The 21067-nt window shown below is 38.4% G+C and overlaps 1 protein-coding gene across 1 annotated transcript; it reads left to right on the plus strand.

The window, feature by feature from the left end:
* Positions 1–990: 990 nt before the first annotated feature.
* LOC115924051 (AF4/FMR2 family member 4-like) lies at positions 991–18587 on the plus strand. The gene is made up of 2 exons (XM_030985660.1): positions 991–1321; positions 15571–18587. Exon 2 carries the CDS (start codon positions 15934–15936, stop codon positions 17722–17724), a length of 1791 nt encoding a protein of 596 aa, XP_030841520.1. The 5' UTR covers positions 991–1321; positions 15571–15933; the 3' UTR covers positions 17725–18587.
* The last annotated feature ends 2480 nt before the right edge of the window (positions 18588–21067 follow it).

Below are 21067 nucleotides of genomic sequence, written 5' to 3' on the forward strand. Positions count from 1 at the left end.
GTGGGAAAAACTTTTCATGACGATGAGGAAACTAAAATTTGCTTTTCTTCTAGCAACTTATGTATTTGTGCTCAAATTATTCATTGGGTTTAGACAATGCTCGTCACAATGTTTCTAAGCACAGGAGAGCTTGTCAAGAAGGGGAATGAGAGAGAGAGAGAGAGAGAGAGAGAGAGAGAGAGAGAGAAAGAGAGACACAGAGACAGAGACAGAGACAGAGACAAAGACAGAGAGAGAGAAAGAGAAAGAGAGAAGGGGTGGGAATAAGCAAGTACCTGAATAATTTTACTGAGATATTATTCTTTTGTACTGTATTTATACACATCGTGTCATTATTCAGCTATCCAAGTCTGTTAATTGAAATGTTAGGTTTTTTCCATACCCGCTTCCTCTCTCTCTCTCCCTCCCCCCCCCCCCCCCTCTCTCTCTCTCTCTCTCTCTCTCTCTCTCTCTCTCTCTCTCTCTCTCTCTCTCTCTCTCCCTCTCCCTAACTTTCTATAACAAAGCAATTAATCTGCATACAAAAGTAACAGTTTGTGCAGGTATCTGAGCCTATTGAGTCTTAATGAAACCATAATCATTTTAAGACTGCCAGCATATTAAACTTGCTACTTACCAGTATCTTTTCCTCACTAACTTTCTACCCATTAGTGTTTCTATAATTACCTTCTTCTTTTCTTTGAAATTATTTGTTATTTCTTTTTATTTTGATATTCCTGATATATTCCCGTTTTTCACTTAGAGGATTATAGAGGAAAGGAGTATATACCGGTATTAATCAGTGATAATTCTCACCGGTTCTCTTTTGTTATTGCCGCTGCATTAATATTTGGATGGAGTGCATGCATTAGGGGATTTGCAGCCAGCTAGCAAATTGCTACCTGTTGTTTGTGTCTCCCTCCAGACACACACACACACATTCTACCAAACACACAATGCATACATAACACAATAGAGTGATACTAAACAATTCTGTTGCGTGTCTGTCTGGCCAGCCAGCCTGCCTGCCTGGCTGCCTGCCTCAGTGGTACTAGTGGTGCTGGTGCGGTTAGGGGCTGCTGAACTTTAATCATTCAATCGTTGGAGCTTGTACCAACAGGTCGTGCTCTCTCTCTCTCTACCTGCCCGATTCTTTCATTGGCGCTTACTGACTCGGACTGTCAAGTTGTTTGATCTATCTGTTATACCTTCGCTCTTTCAACGAGCCCACAGGATATGGGCATTTATTGAGGATCGTCTATTTAATGCTGTCAATAATCAGAGATATATAATTGATGGATGGTTTTATTCTAGGATCCTGCTCTAATCTACTTCAATTCGAGTGAGTACAGAACTTTGTAATTTGTTCTCCCACAAAAATTTCTCGTATGATTAATCTATTTTTAACTTTATGATTGGAATGTAATCCCCTTGTTTTATAGAGTCCCATAGTGACCATACATCATGATTATCCAACATTCAACTATTTTAATTATTCACATACATTTAAAATTGGTCAGTTTGCTAAGCTTTTTAAGAATCTTTCTTTGTAGGCGATGAATGAATGAATGTATCTTTGGATTTGGGCAGCAGACCCACGGCAAAACTATTATTAATTTTGTTTAAAGGTGCTATTTAAACAGTACATGTATGCAATTCTTAGAATACAATTGATATGATAATGATATGGTCATGTCTTTTATGTATAGACATTGTGAAGTAAGTGATTTTAATAATCAGTGTTGAAATAAGAAGGTTAAATGTGACTTCATCAAACACGCGTCATGTTTACTGTTGTTACCGAGGGAGAAAAATAAATATGACATATTTGTTTTCTCTGATGAATGTGGTTGAGTCCAGTGCATTCATTGTGTTTTAATTGAAGTAATGAGTGATTGGGGTCTCCTAACTCATTTCACCCGAGCGAAGTTTGTGCAATTATTTGGAGGCTAGCCATTGCCTGTGATGTATTAGTTGTCGTTAGATTGTAAGAGGAGGATTAGATGAAAAGTATCCACATGCCAGCTGCCATGATGGATGGATGTGATGAGGTCTTCATTAAGATGGCCGGGTCCAACCAACTAGTCAACCCTCCTGTCTAGCTGCTTTAGATTGAATATCTCAGCTTGATGGCATGATTAATTGCAGTCTGTTGCAGTTACAGATGAGATGAGCGCAATTTGCGCGGGTAAATTGTTTCAGTGTAGGTTTCATTTGTGATGTCATTGAGCATTATGTTCGCTTCTGGCTAATGACAGTGGAGTGACTTTTTAATCAAGGTTATGAGTACATTTTTGGGCAAGTAGTTTAATACAACCCAAATTGAATGTGCATCAACCCATTTGAATTACAAAAAAACTTTCAACTTCAAGGTGTTTTTCTCTTCAGGAAGAGGCAGTACAGTAGCAGGATATATGCATGCAGCAAGGAAATATTTTGTAACACTATTCATGCCTACCAGTTGTTTTTACTTCATTTTTCAATGTAATTGTATTTTGAGAACGAGCAAGTTCATTATCTCCAAGAGTATTTGTTCAGAGCGTTAGAAATTTGAACCTTGTTTGTGCTGTGTAAATATATCTTGGTCATTATCTTGAACAAAATCAGAGACAGAAATAGCGTATTATTTTCCTTGATCTCTTTTTGTTCAAGCCGTAGTTTTGTTTCCTTACATCTTTTTATATTTACTTACTTTGACGGTATTTTTTGTATCATGTGCATGTGATGTTATCAATATAGGACAGCACGACTCAACTTGCAGTGGTCTTTGTGTAACCTACAGACCGTCTATTCTTGTAACAAAGCGCAGTGGCACCCTTAGATGATAATGTGTATTGATGTTGCAATCCACAGATAAAAAAATCCCTTTATGTTTTGAAGAATTGTGAAGACTGGGTTTGTGTAGACAACCTCCTTTCAACTGAGAAGTATTGATGTTTCTATTCAGAGAGAGAATTATATCCAAACTGAGGAATGAAATGGTTTCTACAAACCAGTCAAACGTGCATTAGTAGAAATGAGACGGCAGGCACGCAATGTTTGTGTTTTCTGCTATGATGGATCACATGAATACGATTGGAATCAATAATGTTCTCCCATTTTCTATTTTTACAACAAACAGCGTGGTTTCGTGATCCCCCACAGTTATATGCTGCACAGCTCTGGGAAGAAAAGGGAACAATAATCTCTGTCTCTTTCTTGAAGGATTGATGCTCGGACCCCATGGGATAAGAAGATACTTAGGATAAACCTTGGGGCAATTACCAGTCGTTCTTTACACCAGAATATCCCTTGCTTTGTAGGCTTCATTGTTAACCAAGCTTTCTTTCTGTCTTGAAAGCTTGCTGTAGCACTTCAAATTAACTGTTGTGAGGGGTTGTTTACTAAATTGAAGAAGGGGGATTGCTTTGTGCTCACCCTCTCAGGAACTGGTGAGGAGTTGAATAGTTCAACAAGTTAGCTCAAATAATCAATAATACTTTAAAATTGATTTTGATGGGATGTCACTTCAAAAGACCAGCTCAGAAGCTTTGACATGCGGACTGAAACATTTAGTAATTTGGATGTTTAGTATATCAATGATTTGATTAAAGACTACCGGTACATCTATGGAATGGAGTGGGCGTTAATGGGTTATGTACATATCTGATCAGGGATTTAATTGTTTTCTTTGTCTCAGACAATGTATGATGATCTTTGAACTAGCTGAAAGATTCTCTTAGTCATTTGATCAAAGCATAATGTCTGGTTACTTGTTTCATTTCTGTTGGTAGCATGTTAGGCACCTTTTCTTCAGGTACATACTACATGTTTTCATTGGGTTTTAAATGTCCTCCAGTTGAAATTCAACATCCTCATTAGCCTGCTATACTTGTAGTTATAACCTGATGTCTATTTTACTTCTAAAGTATTGTTTTTCAAAAGATGAAACCTTTCTTACCAGGAAGCAAGTTTGTAATCGAGTCATTTGAATATACAACCTGTATCTGAGGAAATGCCAACTCTGAGACCCGCAGTTTTTATCAAACAAAACATCATAATTGGGTGCTTGTTATTACCATAAGGTTGTAACAAAACATACCTGTATACCATGTCGCCATTCCTTCCACATGCCCCCATATTGTTGACACATAGTATTATAGAATTGGGCTTACACTCACATGAATTTCGTAACATTAATGACAATATGACATCACAATGGTGTAGGCTTGTATCAATACTTTTAAGTTTTTAGATGTTCACTTTAATAGACCCTATTTTCTTTGTGCTTCTGATATAATTTAATTCCTTTATAGAGTCAAAATTAAATGTTGAGTGTATTTTCATTTGTTGATGAAATTGAAAAGGAGGAACTGATAGTGAGATTATGATACTTTTCCTGCTTTCTTTTCCGTCATCCTTGCCAAGGCGAACACGGTTTTATATTTCTGTAATGATAGCCGACTTGGTATGATCAAAGTGCTATATTTGATGGTAAATAAGATCAGTTTAGGTCCAATAAACACAGCTATGAATACCCACAAAGGGCCGGGTCTGTGCTGTGGAATGGATTGCTTGGTTGAAATTGAAACTTTGAGTGCTTTATTCTAGGCATCATCCACGGCTATCTCCAGAGGACTAGATATATAAAGGTCAGTAGTATTGGGTTAGCACTATAATGACCACTTCACAATCAAGGCAATGTCTCCTCAATACTCACTATCCTGATATGATTTGACACCACAGACTGCATGGGTTGATATAGCTGTGAACTTTGAAAGAAGAAAAAAAACCTTATTGGGTCTAGAAATAATGGAAAGAAGCAATATTGAAATAGAGACATCCTGCCATTCTGGCAATAGAAACTAGCTTGACAGAGAGACTGTCTCGGTTTTGGGAGAGTCAAAAATATATTGGAAAGATCTTCTCGGATAGCAATTTGAATTGAGTGTGAACCATGTGAAGAAGTACCCTGCAGTTTATTAGAGTGCAGAGTCAAATACTTATTTCAGCTTTTTTTGATCATGTTACAGCGAGATAGAAAGGTGTAATGGTAGCCTGGTAGGATGTTGTTCACAGCATGGAGTTACCGGTCAAATTTTGATAATGCGTTGGACTGAGATGCTTTCTTTTAGACGATAAATGACAAACCAAAACTGAAAATAATCTTGGTACATGTCAAACTGGATTGATAACATGAATGATACTGGGTTGATTATGACTGACAAGTAGAGAGTCTTGAGAGGACACTCCTATAAGATAACAGCATGGAAACAAGAATGCTCCGTTTCTTTAGTGAGAATAAAAGTATCCTGTTGATAAGAAACGTTGGTTGGTCTCTCTAGGCCTGTTTTCATCAGCTTGAGATTTCAAAATAGCCGCTATTTCTGATTTGAGAAATAATCACGAAGTTACAAATCGCGTCTTCATCAGTTCGAGACTCGACCTCGAAACTTGAAACTCGAGCTTGAGAAATTAGCTCGAGATAGGCCTATATTTTGCTCGGCGTTTGCGCAGAGTGCGAGTCTTCAGGCTGGTGAAAACGCACCAGACAAATAGCAGGATATTTTGTAAACTACCCAAAGATGTCTTGGAATGATTATCTCGACCAAATATCCCGACCAAATATCCCGCTAACTTCGGGCTGATGTAGACGCAAATTAACTGGCTAATTTGCGATCGGGATAGTTAAAATAGCAGGTTACTTGGCAAACTCGAGCTGATGAAAACAGGCCTTCTTTCTCTCAGATGTCTGTTTGATAGCTCTGTCTCCACTCCCTCCTTGGTCTCCTTTAGTTTAGACTTGAACTCTCCCTGAGTAACCACAATCTACCAGGGTAGCTAGCCATAGTGGCTTCTGATAAGAGATACATGATACTGCCCTAAAACCTGTGGCTTTTTAGAAGTTCATGCATGATATAACTAGACTAGGATAAGCTAGGAAAATGTTTGTACAGTCAAACCTGCTTTTGTGACCATCTGTATAGAAAGACCACCTGTCTACAAAGACCACATTTTTCGTTTCCGTAGAAAATGGTTTTTCATTGAAACATGCACTATAGGATTAGGAACCTGTACATGAAGACCACCTGCCTGTAAATTCACCTTACTTGTCTCCATTGGGTGATCTTTATAGACAGGTTTTAGGGCTGATCTTACTTCAAAATGGACATAGAGACGATCTTCTTGTCATCTTGAAATCAAGTCCTAATTTTAATGTTCATATTTTTTTGGAGGCATATATCTAGAAATGAGATGGTGATGATGGTTATGAATACCTAACACTTCACTCGCTAGATAGATAGATTAGACTGTAACAAATGAGTCATGCTTGCAGTAATTCATACCACGGCCCATTTCATGTCCAGTGGTATGGAAGGATGAAAAATGAGGGAGATCCCAGGGTTTGGGGGGCATTCGTTGTCACCTCAGCCCACTGGAGCACAGCCGACAACCTCCATATGGAGCCCAGGCCAGCCAGCACACTGTTCATACATGTAGGGTCCTAGTTAAGTCGGGTCCATTGTAATTTCAAGAGGTAAACAGGAGCTAGGTTACAGTCAAGAATTAGAATTGTTACACTTGACAAATATGGTTGGACAGACCCTTTCAACCAGCCATGAAGTGTGCACTTTAGTTCACCTTTGTACTAGTTTTAGCCAGGTGTATATGCTGATTGCACTTAATATCAACAATTATATATTACCCTCATAGGGCACATCTGGATTCTGAACCCCCTCCTTTCTCTCTCTTTCTCTCTCTCACTCACTTTTAATATGCACCTCTGGTTAATATCCCTCGGATGATTTTTAGATGACATTGATGTACATTTGCCGGTATAAAACATTGGATTTTGCAGAGCTCGGCCGCTTTGAGCTTTTGCTGTCTTCTCATGATGATAATTCTCCTCCATTATTTAATGAGTGGATATATGCACTAGTGCTGTAGTCAAACGTTTAACCGTCCGGTATCCGACCGCCCATGGCGGATTCCGTTTTCAATTGGACGGTTTCGTTTTCCTGTTTTTAATTTTTTTTTTTTTTTTTAAAAGTGTCGATTTATGCCCCTCCACCTGGCACTATGCCTGGCAATGTCTCCCAGCTCAGTAATCGGTGTGATGACTTACCACTTGGAAACTAGAACAACACTCCAATTAGTCTGTCATCTTGGTTTGAAAGTAATCTTTGTAATAGATCTCAATATATATTCATCCAAGTTAAACACATGGTGTACCACAAGGTTCTATCCTAGGTCCTCTACTGTTTTTAATTTACTTTAATGATCTTACACATTATTCTAAAACGACATTGTTACTATTATTTGTGACTAGTTCACAAGCACAAATCGGCGCCTTCAGTTAAATCACCTTCCTGCTTTTTCACACGGCCCAAAAAAAAAACCGTCCGGTTTTGACAGGCGGTTAAACGGAATTGGAGATATCCGTGATGTAACAGCACTAATATGCACGTTCGTATGCATACCAGAAAAAAATCAAAACAGAGATGAAGCTCATTTGGAGGAATGTATTGTGGGACATTGACATTCACATAGCAATTATCTCTGGATAACATCATGGATGTCTATTGTCTTTCATTCATCACCCTTGACTCTCATGTAGGAATGTCACATGAAGCCTGTCTTCATCAGCTTAAGTTTGCCAAATAACCCGCTATTTTCAGACTCGGGATATTATCTTGGAAGCTCAAAATTATGCTCATCACAAACTAGCTCACAGAGGCGCACATTAGCCCATTTGTCCCAAATAACAGGATATTTTGGAAACAAGGCCTAGATTTCTTGGGATATTTTTTCAACTAAATATCCTGCTACATGTAATTGCAACTGTGGGCTGATAAGGACGCAAATTAATTGGTTTACATGTATTTGCGATCGTGATGGTTAAAATAGCGGGTTATTTGGCAACCTCGAGCTGATGTAAACAGGCCTATGGGTTTAGCTGTTGGTCATCCATTGTCATCTTTCAGTGGAGGGTATAGTATAGGGTCCATGTAGTGTGTACCATTCTAGAAACTGTCACTACTTATGGAAGACCTTCAGAGGAAGTGATATCATGCTGGAAAAGAAAGAGTGAGATGAAAACTGGTCTAGGAAAGTTATTTTTAGATGATCCTTTAACCTGAAACTCTAGTCTCTAGGTCAATTGCACCTCAGGGTATATACAGCAGACATGATATCATTAGACCAGTGAGGTGTGATCAATTAATCTCATTACCCAAGGAATTAAAACCTTGTTAGCATGAGTCACTATGGACTGTTTAGAGTCTAACAGCAGCTGAGTTCAAGGTCTACCGTAGCGAGTGGCCACCTTCTGTCTGGGGGTTGTCTAGCTACACTTGTTTCTTTTTTTGTCTGGCTGAGGGTCTAGGGAGTGCTCTCTCACTCACATCTGGTGGGTGTGTTCGTAGTAGGTCCATGGTGTGTTCCAATCTATGTTCTCCTTTCAATCGTGTACTGAGTGTACTCAATATTCTTGAGTCAATATTTTAGTACAAATTCCTTGTTTGCAATGTAAACTCTCCAAAGTTATATAGAGCCTTTGGAGGTGAGGTGGGGCGGAGTAAGTGTAGAACTTCTAAAGTTCTAATGGTACAGTCATGTTTCAGTCTTCAAAGAGATCTTCAAATTTAATCAGCTCTTCAGGAAAATGTTCTTAGTTGTGTGATTGATGATTAGAAGGTTATTACAGGAACCACACCATAATTATTCATTCATTTCATTTGAATAGAATTGCTTCATCTAAAGATCAATCATAAAACTGATAGGACCTTAGGAGATTCTCCCTGACAGCAATTTTATTACAATAAAATGCTGAGAATGAATTGTTTAGCATGTCCCATTTTCAATTTCAGTACTGACGTGAAGTTGAATGTGACTGCCCTACCACTAGTGTAGAGAATGGCTTCCAAGAGGCAATGTCACCGCGATGAAACCTTTCAATTTGAACAAAGTCCTTCAGGGACTCAGACACTAGACATTATTAAACTTTGTTGATAGACTCATGTGACAGCCAGATGTTAATTAATATTTTTTTGTGACAGATAAGAGAGCCCTTTTCTATCCAACATCCAACTCTGTCATCTTGTGCACATTCACTTAATTATCAACCACAGAGGAACATTGGTATCTCACTTTCCCTTGGCAGAGAATTCATTAAAATGTGACAAGTATTGATTTGAAGAAAAATATACATTAGCAAACTTTTATCATTTTTGAAAAATCAATGAGTCCGGCTTCTTCAAGGGGCTTTCAGTGCCATCCATATTACTACCGGTAGACAATATTAATCTTCACTTGAAGAAAATAAATAGCTTGGGGAAAAGAGGAACTGACTGAATTACTGAAAATCCAATTGCTATTCATATCAAGTGAATAATTAGGTTGCTGCAGAATAATAGCAGCTTAGTATGACAAGTAAAACACGTCAGAAATGTTGTTAAAAATATACCCGGATTTTCTAGGAGGTTTCCATAGGAACAACCTGCACGACTAGATTAGAAATGATTGTATGAATAATTTTTCATGTAACCCGAGTAAGATGGGTTACACCACAGTCTGCTGAAGATATAATGAGCTTTACACATAATGAGCTTTACACATTTCTGGTTTTAATTGTCGTCTGGTACAAGCGATAGCTGTAAAGGACATCCAAATCAATTTGATGCTGGACGATAATTATCAGCTCTCTGATACAGAACGTGCCAGCCTGTTCTCCATCTGTTTGTCTGTACGTGGATTGCTAAAGAAAGAAGATGGTAGAGAGAGAGAGATAATGTCCTCATAGGGGTGTGAGAATCAATTTTCCAGTCGTAACCACAATCCATTGAGTTTTCACCATTAATTGTGATCATTTTTTAGAATGATGGTGGAGTCTGCTGGTAATAGAACTAAATATTGAGATAGCCATCTGGATAATGAAATAGAAGGTGGTGGGAAAGTTTATGAAAACCTAGATGATTTGTGGTCGAATCTAATGAGCCCAGACTGATATTATGTAGAGTTACAATAATATTTTTCATTCATCTGTGCACGCACGTTTAAAGGGAACCACTTATCATCATATATTTTGCTATGTATGTTTGGGGTTTCATGCTTGTGTGAATATTCAATTCAAATTCATTATTCAAAATATCAGCTTCATTACTTCAGCAATGAAATATTTAAAGTTTGAATGCAGAAATGATACTCAGAATAAAGGCAAAGAGTCTTGTGAGGAGCCCTCAAGATTACCTTGCACAATTCAGCCACATTCCGTCTTCAACAGAAACTGTTAGAGAGAACCTTTAATATCAATCATATTTGCAATGTAGGTTGATATTGCATATGATTGAGTAGAAATCTCAACTTGTTGTAGCCACTGGTACCTGCCAGTAGAACTTCATCTCATCAATAATTGAATTCTCGCCCGACTGAAGACTAGAAGACACACAGGGTTATGAATTCATCAAAGGACATCAAAGAGACAAGCCGGTCTGAGCAACCCGTCTTTCCCAAAGGGCATATGTCTTATGTTGCTTCATCAAGATGAATTATTTTGGCTTGATTGAACTCTGGTGTCTTCCAAGTCAGGCGTATACACAGAGGGAGTCACAATGTTGTCTTATTTGATTTGAAAGCTGGAGAATGTGCTACTGCATGAGAAAGGACACTTTTAGGATGTACTGCCTTGAAATTAGAGATGAATTATATGATTTAAAGTGATAAGAACACAGATTATAGAAATCAACAAAGTTTGACATGACGGTTTGATGAGATTGCTGTTGATGTTTTTTAATGCATCTTTTATTATACAGGAGACTTGCAGATGTCTCCACTTGGAGTTGGAAAACAACTCGTAATTATTCAAACCAAAGTTCATGAAACTTCTGATGTGTATGACTACCTAGTTTTGTCCTTGAAAATGACATCTATCTCCAGTAGACATTCCTATGTCATCATCATTCATGGGCGTCTACCTAATCCCATTCACAGCATCAATTACGGGAGCTAAACTTCATCCAAGCTCAACATAATGCCTTTCATAATAGCACATAATGGCCCTACTGCCATCATCATCATCATCAAAGGGAACACAGCAATAGAGAGAAGAACAAAATCTCATTTGTACGAAAAAAAAGTCATAACCGGTCATGAAAGAGAACTCATAAAAATTCCTTCAGCTGAATTAAGCGCTACAGTTACCCAAATATAATTTCAGTTTCAATTCTTCTGTCACAATCTCTCTCTCAAGTTCTCTTCTTACTTACCCTGCAGGCTATATTAGTCAGCAAGTTCGCTCCGTCGTCAATTCCTGCTTTTAATTTGAACTCTTTTCTGTCAACATGAGGAGAGAAACCAATTTTGTTGATGCGAATGTGGTGTTGCCGGGCTGACTCTGCTACGATGCGTGTACTTCTTCTACTTCTTTCAATTCCCGTCCAATATTAGACCACTGTTCCTAAACATATAGCCCATGGCGTGGACTGACTCATCTCACTCGATATCAACATCATACCCATATGATTTATATTTCATCTCTTAAATTTACTAAATTAAATCACCCAAATAAGGAACTATTAGATGTACTGAAATATTGATTCAGGAGGTTTTTAGAAAAATAACAGTCTAGAATTAGCTTCTAAGTGACCCTTGGGTTTGGATGACGAAGCAATTACCGGCAAGTGGTAACTGATTAAATATGCCTACTTGTTGAAAATTATTTTGATGAGTGATGTGCATGATAGAATGACATCATGTATGGTCCTCTATCAATTGTTTAAATTTTCTAATTATTCAATTGAAGGCAGTTTCATTCATTCATCCTTTCTGTCTTTGTATCAAAGTTATCAGAGGAGAACTTTTCAAGAAATTCTGCTTTTCTTTGAATGACTCATTCTTCCTACAATCAAGATATTATCTCTGATATTTCTTTGGTATTGCATGTATCCTAAATTTCCTCATTGAGATATTCTTAAAATAACAATGGTAATATTTTTAATGTGATTTATTTATCCATGGATGCAAGGAACTGCCTCTGCGGATTATGGACAAAGATTACTGGTAGAGATTTGAGATACTTTTATACAGTTGTTAGCTTTCCATAATACAGCGACAAAAACAAAATTCTTCGCGTACATATTATGTTTTTATCAGATGCATGAACAATCTTTTTCTTATGACAAAGGAAATCTTGTTGAAGATGCAATAACAATCTTCTGGCATATTTCTCTTTGTACAATTTCCAACGATTTGACCTATTCCTACAGTCTGGCTCTCCACACCAATCATTCCCAAGAGATGGGATAGGATGTAAGGTGTGTGACATAGGTATATGATCTTGACCCCCTTCATCCTGACCATGATGACCCTTGTCTAATTAAAGAGCTTCTAGAAGGCGGTCTGATTCAAGGGATGAAATGGAGGTCCCTCCGCCTAGGGGAGGAGAGGCTCCTTCTCGGAGTCACCCGAGACTACTCCCATCAGCATTTTATTAATTTCCACCAATCTCTCTGCGGCGGCGTCAACGCATGGCATCGTACGATGACGACGACTCCCGCGCTAGCTCGGCCCTCGTGTGACGTGGAGGAAGTTGTGCTGCCTCGTTGTGAATGAAGCATGAGTTTGTGCACAACACCTCAAGTGTCGTTCATTTGCATATTCACGAGATTTGGGGGCAGGATTGGTGAAAGAGAGATTGAATATCACTGCGGTAACCGTCTGTTAGTTGCGTGTAGTGTGCTATCCCATTTCAAAGCATTTGACCTAGATGCATTCCAGATTCCCCCCCCCCCCTCAATATTTTAATTCTCTCACATATTCATTGAGGAAGCGGTGCATTTTGTGAATGACTGCAAGAGGATGATAAAGCCGGAGAAATTGTGCCAGATTGCTGGAAGAAATAGATGTCTTATTCCCATTTAATACATCCTCTTAGAGCTCTTTACGTTCTACGGTTACAAGATTTCCTCTGCCCGCACTTGATCCAGTAAATTCGTAGAATTACATAGCCCAGTTCCGTGTTTTTAGAAGAAAACAAGGTTTCATTCTAATTATATAGCCCAGTTCCGTGTTTTTGGAAGAAAACAAGGTTTCATTCTGATGATTCTGTATGTAGAATCTTTTAGTATCCTAGATTTTAAATTTACTTGATATATATCCTAAATTGGCCAGTTATCTGAGATGGAGAAGCTAATATACATGTAGAGAAGGTTTTGTTTTTCAGTTGGTAAATGATACAATTTTAAAAACCTAATAAAGAAGAACAATTATCACATTTTCAAAAGAAAATTGGTGTGTCTTTTGGCAGCAAACTGTCAAACTGTATGAAGAAATTTCATTCTTGAATCCTAATGCAATGTTGGCCAGGCTGAATGTAAACATTTTGAGCAACAGATGGATTCGATGCAAAGGAATTCATTGAATTTGCGCACTATTTAGAGTTTGAGATTCATGGGCATTCTCTTCCCTGTCTGTTTTGTTTGTTCTATGCTATATATACTTGACATTGGGAAGTATCTTATTTTGATTAGTGCTTGAACCGGCCACGCTGGCTGGGTACCAGTATGTCAAATCAAAGGGTTTTGTCCAGAGTATTTTCCTTGTAACAAGAGGCAGTCTTCTGTTGCATCGATCACCACTGTCTCCCTGACGCGCAGATGCCGAAACCTGAACTCGATTTCATTCAATCTCATTAGCACCGTGTCTTCTGAATTCTAAACTTTTTCTCAACCCTCTCTGAGTCTCTGCATGCCTCCTGAAGAATAACACAGCTGACAGTTAGGTATTATTCCAAATCCGTCTTTGCTTTCGCATGTTAACATGTGAGTGGCATTGGGGTATGTTACTCGTGTAATGTAATTTGCCTAATTTGTTTGCGGCTTTTTATTCCAGTTTCTTAGAAAAAGAGGTTGTATTTATTGAAAAGGAAGTTTGAATGTCTATCATTCTACTCTTTTTGTTAGCTTTTTCTTTATTTAAATGTAAATCCATGTCACCTTTATCTTTCATCACTCTCAACTTCTGTTTCTGCTTCATGATCTCGTTTTCCTCACTCCATTTCTTTACTGCCCTATTCCCCTTCCCTCTCAAGGTATCTGTTTCCCACTACATGTATCTCACACAAGCTTTCTCTCTCCTTCTCACCTCTCTCTCTCTCTGACCCTCTCTCTCTGTCTTTCTCTCTCTTATCTCACACAATATCTCTCTCTCCCTCTCTTTAATAATAATAATAATAATAATAATAATAATAATAATGATACTAAATTATGTTTTATAGCACATTATACGTGGATGTCTCTGTACGCTTTACAAAGAAGATAAACGAAGTTTTAAAATCTATTGTGAAAGAATCTCTCTCCTCTCTATCTGTATGTGTTACTCTCTCTGTCTCTCTCTCTCTCCCTCTCTCTCTCTCTTTCTTTCTGTGCCCCCTTACTGATATGCATAGATTATACAACACTTGTTGTACCCATGTCGTAATTAACCTGAAGTTTGGGAATTGTTTTATACAAGAACTTAATAAACATGAAGGTCTATTTACAGAACATATAGGACGTATACATATAGGCCATGCCCCCTCCCCCTCCCTCTCTCGTACTCTCTCTCATCACATTTTCTTTTAATTAAGGAATGGTTGTTTTAATGGGATAAAATCTTTTAGACTACAAAATAGACAACATATTTGAGGAGAAAAACAATTATTTGTGCAAACAGTTTCTTCATTCCTTTGATTAAACCTGCAAGTGCACTGTGATGTAATAGGTTTGGAATTACTTTAGGTTTGTTCAGCACCGTATATTGTCCCTGCTTACTCTTATGGCAAATGATTTAATTTGACAGGGAACATCGTAGTAGTGCTGCTTTGCTTTAGGGATAACTGACACACTTACAACAAACAGTTTCCCTTCTTTTTGTTTTTCTTGTTGCAGGCCTAAAACATTTCATCAAAATTCCAACATCTCCATACTAGCAATTACACCCCGTAGTACAATTACAATCTCAGCTTTACACAGATAAGAAGCTCTCACAAGAAGAAAGCTGTTTTGCTAAATTTCACCCCAAGCCCTAAGGATTCCTATTGATAGCTCCTTCACGGAAGCCTCGTCACCTCTCTGTACAGTTTAGAATACTGCTGTATTCAATGCTAGCGTGTCCCTTTGAAACGGCATACGTTGTATCAAGAAAAATCTTCTTGGTTGTATCATACCCCAGCATGCTAGTAGCAGAGAGCTAGCCAGATGTTTATAGAGCATAATGAGGGCTGAACCCTCGGTTGTAATTACATTTGTTGATGTTCTGCAGCAACAGTCTTCATTCATGGATGACTTCATTGACTTGTGCAGGGTTACAAGCCTTCCAGACCATCATCTCCAATTGGCTCTACATTTTAGAGGTGCTTGTGGCGACCGTACAGGAAAATTGAATTTGTGATACATGGACGAAGTCTTCCTTATAAAAGTAGAGCTTTCTCATCCTATTTTGGCTGGTTATTAAGGAATATTGTTGTTACCTGTTCTTTTGTGTCTTATTTTGTTAAATACAGAATTGATGTTTTTCTGATGAGTGTTGATGTACCCTTCTAATGTGCATATCTCTTTTTCATGTTTGTCTTTACAGATCTCAAATTTTCCTGACAACAGACGAGAAGAGAACGGTGACGTTTGCCTAGGAGAAGGGTATGTCCCAGCAAATCAACTGAGGGAGCATCATGTACCCCTTCCACCCATCAGATGGGATAGTCATACTCTGACGCTAGACCTTACTAGAACACCAGGATTCACCAACGGGTATCTCTCTCGTCGAAACGAGGACACTGCTAATTATCTATCATTATCATCTTGTGAGAGGAGGAGTAGGAGAAGCAACCGAAGACGTCGGTCACCCGGAGACGGTCGATCAGGAGATAGTGATCAGTCAGGGAGGAGGCGTAACAGGAGCAGGGGCAACGCCCAGACTCTACCTCTGCCAGGTCGGACGGCTATGGGCATGCAGGCCCCTCTTAGGACTAGTGCTTGTCTAGATGATAGACGAGGTATGATTGAAGAACGCATCGTTACCGGGGCCAGTTGTGAAGCTATTCTACCAAATACAGTTGAAAATATGTGGGCTCGTATTGAAAGTAGGAGTGCAAATGTACGATCAGTTGGAAACCATACTAATGGGATAGGGAATGGAAACGAAGAGACCATCATGGATAGGCAATACGACAGATCTGAAGGAAATACTGTGTTAGATAACAATAGTGAGAGGACAGAGGATAGCCATAAAACAAGCAGTACCTCCACCAGTCCACTGCAGAACCGTAGTCCTCCTAGTGAGCACAGTCCCTCGGGTAGCAGCGAGAGGCTTACAGGAGGTACGGCAAGCAGCAGCAGTCGTAATACACGCACATCGTCCAGCACCCAACGACGTCAACGCCGACGCAGGTCCTCTGATCGTCGTATGAGGACCTCATCAAGCAACTACAGCACGTCTTCCACTGACCACAGCTCAAAGAGCAATGGAGGTATCAGACAAACTGCAAGAGCCAGACAGCAACAATTGTTCAGCACAAGCTCATCAAGCGATAGCGACGACAACACTCCACAACGCCCTCGCAGACTAATAGCACGCATGGGAAATGGAGGTGTAACACATGAGGTAGATAAACAGGGTCAAAGTGGACAGTCAAATGGACCAAGTCGTTCAAGGAGACACACACGTGGGTCTAGGAACAGACAGAGACCTGTCAGTGCCCAGCCTACTGTAGGTAGACAGTCTCTTCCTCAGTCACAGACTACCGCTAATGCTAAACCAAATGCCAGACCTGGGACGTGTCATGAAAGAAACAATGCAACTCATGGTTTGAGTCCATCCAGTATTCAGTTCAATCAGCACGGTAGGGTCAAGCAAAAGAGACCAGATTCCCTGGACTTGAAGCTCATATGGAGCTCACATAGGGGTTACATTGGCCATCAGAACTCATTGTCCACTAGTTCTTCCGCTGATTCTTACGATCCTTGGATCCCTAGGGATGGTGTGACCATTGCTACGAACAAGGAGAAGTTAACTGTCAACATGGCTGCTAGTGAATCGAAGCGCTCTAAAGTGCCTCAGGCAGCGCCCTCTTGCATTAAAAAGAAACAACTGCATCGCATGTCAGAGGGCAAGAACCACCCTAGGAACAATCTACCAGCATCGCTCCAACTACCTGATAACAATACTCGTGTCAGGATCAATCCAACTTGCAATGATAACGGAGTCATGGCTGAAATGGGGCTTCCATCTAGCAATATTGAGAGGGAGCATGCAACACCCGAAAAAGACATTGACACCACAGAGTGTTGTAATGTGACAGAAAATGCAACAAAGGACCGTCCAAAGTCAATGGTGGAATTCAACAACGATACCAGCACTCTTGTCTCTGAAATCCTGAGCCACGCTGATGGCGATTTCTCACCCGCTGTCAAGTCTGTTCTTCAGGATATCCACAGTGTGATTGAGAATGACGATCAATATCTAAGTGAACTCTGGCAGAGTGCCTGTATCCTCGATACGTTTGCCAGTAAATGCACGCACCAGAGGAACTCTTTACAGAATGGCGTTGTGCGCTTCAAGGATAACAGAGAGCAAGACAACGTGGAGACCACGGTCTCCAAGTCTGAGCAGATGAAGTTCCGTCATAGCTGTCCCGACGCCGATGATATGCAGAGACAAGCGGAGAAGATGCTGAGCGTATCCCGGGCGGAGCTTGTCAAAAGCCTGGAAGGTGCTCGAGAAACCATCTTGTAATGCACAGGTGCATGCAGATATCGTAATCATGAAGAACATTGTTTCCAACCAACGAGTTAGGTCGCTTCCATCTCATCAAAGACACACCATGCTTCCTCATTATTGCAATCATTTATTATAGGCAGAGAGTTGAGCTGTTGAGTTGATCAAGATATTATTTTTAATTTATATAGGAATCAAAAAAGTAATCATGTGGTGTAGAAATTGTTTCATACATGATAAATCTTTAGGTCGTTTAATTGTAAGCAAAGAAGTAGATTGTAGTATACCAAGAGGAAAGAAGGTGATGGATAAATGAAGATTCCATTTGCTTTTGCGACTTGTCGTTCTACTTTACGTTTCATTCCAAAATTTGTTTGATTTGAAATTATTTTTCAAGCATGATCAAAAAAAAGAGAAGGGGTGTTAGTTACAAGTAGACTCCAGTATCTATTGTAATGACATGATTAATTTCCTGTGAGGCTGCATATTATTTGTGTTTGAAAAGGAACTTAAATGTTGTGATTCAGTTGTTGTAGGTGCATTCAGATTCTGATTCTGCTGTATGTAACGTCCATTGAACTCAATTCAGAGAGTAATATTCAACTCAATTGGCTATGCAATTTGATTAGATTGATAGTGTTTTTGACATTTGCTGAGTAGCTTAATCTCATGATGCATGAATGTGATTGAAAACCAAATGAAGATAGAGTAATCTGATTCTGATCTTCAACGAGAACTCTGAGGTTTATATGATCAGAACTGATCAATTGATTAATCCTGTCTATATCTATTATGTCCTGAACTCTCCTTTCTCTCTCTCTCTCTCTCTCTCTCCCTCTCTTTCTTTCTCTCTTTCTTTCTCTTTCCCTTCTCTCTTTCTCTCTCCCTTCTCTCTTTCTTTTTCACTTCTATCTTTCTTTTTCCCTTCTCCCTCCCCTTCTCTCTCTCTCTCCCTCCTCTCCCTTTTTTCTCCCTCTCCCTTCTTTCTCCCTCTCCCTTCTTTCACCCTCCTTCTCTCTTCCTTCTCTTTCCCTTCTCTCTTCCTTCTCTCTCCCTTCTCTCTCTCTCTCTCTCTCTCTCTCCCCGTCTCTGTCTCCCCTGTCTATATTCCACCTTTCCATGTCTTACTCCTTCTTCCTCCTTGTTTCTATCCCATTTCCCCCATTTTTCCCTCCATCTCTATCTATTTCCCCTATTTTCATTTTACATTTCCCTACATCTTTTCTAATTATTATCTGACTTTAACAAATGTTGATGATAATGATGACGGTATCTATATATATATATATATATATATATATTGATAGACCGATAGTATTTTGAAATTAAGAAAGTTCTGTGTTTTAATTTTTAATTTTTTTATTGTGACAATGCAAGCAAATTGTCAGCTTTTTAAAAGCTACGTGTCTCATGATGTTTTGTTTAAAATGATATTCTTATTTCTCTCTGTTGCTGCAGTGACTAGACTGAATAGAAAGAGAAGCTACGTGCAATGTTCTGGATTTTTGTACTTTTGTATCATGTTTCCTACTAAACCTTTTGTATCATTTTTGTGTGTTTTAAATTAATTTATTGTTGTGGCATTGTGTAACAATGCATTGGTGCTAGGCAGTGGAACATCTTAAATTGTTAGACTTATCGATACTTTACTCTTTTTCATCTCCAAGTTTTTCAAGGAGCCTAAGATCTTTTGACATCAACAACAAAGTTTGACTCTTTGATACATTTATCAGTGGAAATAAGCACGATATGGATGGTAGTATTACAAAGTTGCAGAAATAGAGAGTTTGCTTGTTTACCAGTAACCATTCACTCATTCATTCATTTTGGATGATACTTTTTCCTTCATGCATTCCATTTAAGTTTGTTAGTTTATACTTTTAGTTTGCTGCCCAATTTGTTACTTGTTTCTGCTTTTGCTATTTGTTTTGCTGCATCCATTAAAGAGCATAAGTGAATAAGATAGTTGTTATTTGACACAGCATATATTCTATGCAAAAAATGCAAATCAAAACTAAACGATGTGATTAATAATGATCATCTCAACAGTATAGAGAGGGTTAGTATACTTCCTGGTCAAAGTAAACATTAGTATTTTTTGTTGCGTAGTATTTTACGTCAAAGCAGGTATGACGGTTAATCTCGATTAATCTCTAACTTGTCCACAATTTATGGTTTAAAATGGCACATCTTGTAGCCATATATCTCACACTATCAGGAGTTTAATCTATCTGATATTTTTGCAAACACTCTTATGTTTTTTTAATCAATGGTACTTTAAGGAGGATTCTTAAAATACAAACCAATGATTTTGTTGTTATTTATATTTTAACCGTTAAACAACTTTTGGGCTGAAATTTCAAAAATCAATTTTTAAATGCTTTTTGAAGGGACTTTTTGGAGGGACTATTTGAACCCTTGCAACTCCTGCAATTGTTTTGTTTTGTTTGTACCTGCTATCCAGATAGATAGCAGATTGTTTCTTTTTTGTTTTTGTATTTTGTTGTTGAATGATTCAGGCAGATTCATAATGGATACATATGGTATGAAATCTTCTTTCATCTGAATGTACATGTATTAAACTAAAAGGATAGTCATTTCCACAACTCTAGAGAGAATTATAGTCGGTATGTCGATACGGATGACGCGTACATGCTGCCACAAAACATTTGTCTTTTGCGAAGATACTTTTGTAAATAGTGCTGTACAGATCATTTTAATTGACTATTCTCAATGTTTACGTGAACATGATGATTTCACTTGAAGGAAGATTTAACATTTTACGGGACAAAAAGAAAAGGAAATCTTCATTTTCATTTGACAGACACAAACATGGAGTGGCTTTGGTTCATAAAAAATATTGTTAGATTATTAAACAGATGATGTAGGGTTAGGCAATATAATCAGAACAATATAAACTGTTCTGTATCTATCTATTGTGGAGTAGATTCGTATCTGATTGTGATGATTACAAGAAAGAATTGCAGTTTGGCAGTGTTTTACAAGCCACATTGACACTGATATTGAGTTTTTCAAAGTATGTTTTAGTTGTATTTATGAGTGCCTTTTAATTCATGTTGATCTTTTTAAAAACTATGTATCCTCTTGTTCAGTGTGAATTAAACCCTTAACTTGTTATTCTGATGTTCTTTAATATTGTTTTAAGTTATGAATGAGGATGATTTGGATACTAGTGAATTTATTTACCCATCCCTTTCTTTCTTTCCTCCCCCTCTCTCCCTCCTTAGCCAGTATTTTGTATCATACTGGCATCCTGTAAATGTGAATAAAGATGATTTGTTCTTGTGCATGTTTTGCAAATAAATAAAGAATATAATATGATAATGAAGTAATTGCATAA

Source organism: Strongylocentrotus purpuratus, unplaced genomic scaffold (assembly GCF_000002235.5).
Source record: "Strongylocentrotus purpuratus isolate Spur 01 unplaced genomic scaffold, Spur_5.0 spur5_contig_836, whole genome shotgun sequence".
NCBI lineage: Eukaryota > Metazoa > Echinodermata > Echinoidea > Camarodonta > Strongylocentrotidae > Strongylocentrotus > Strongylocentrotus purpuratus.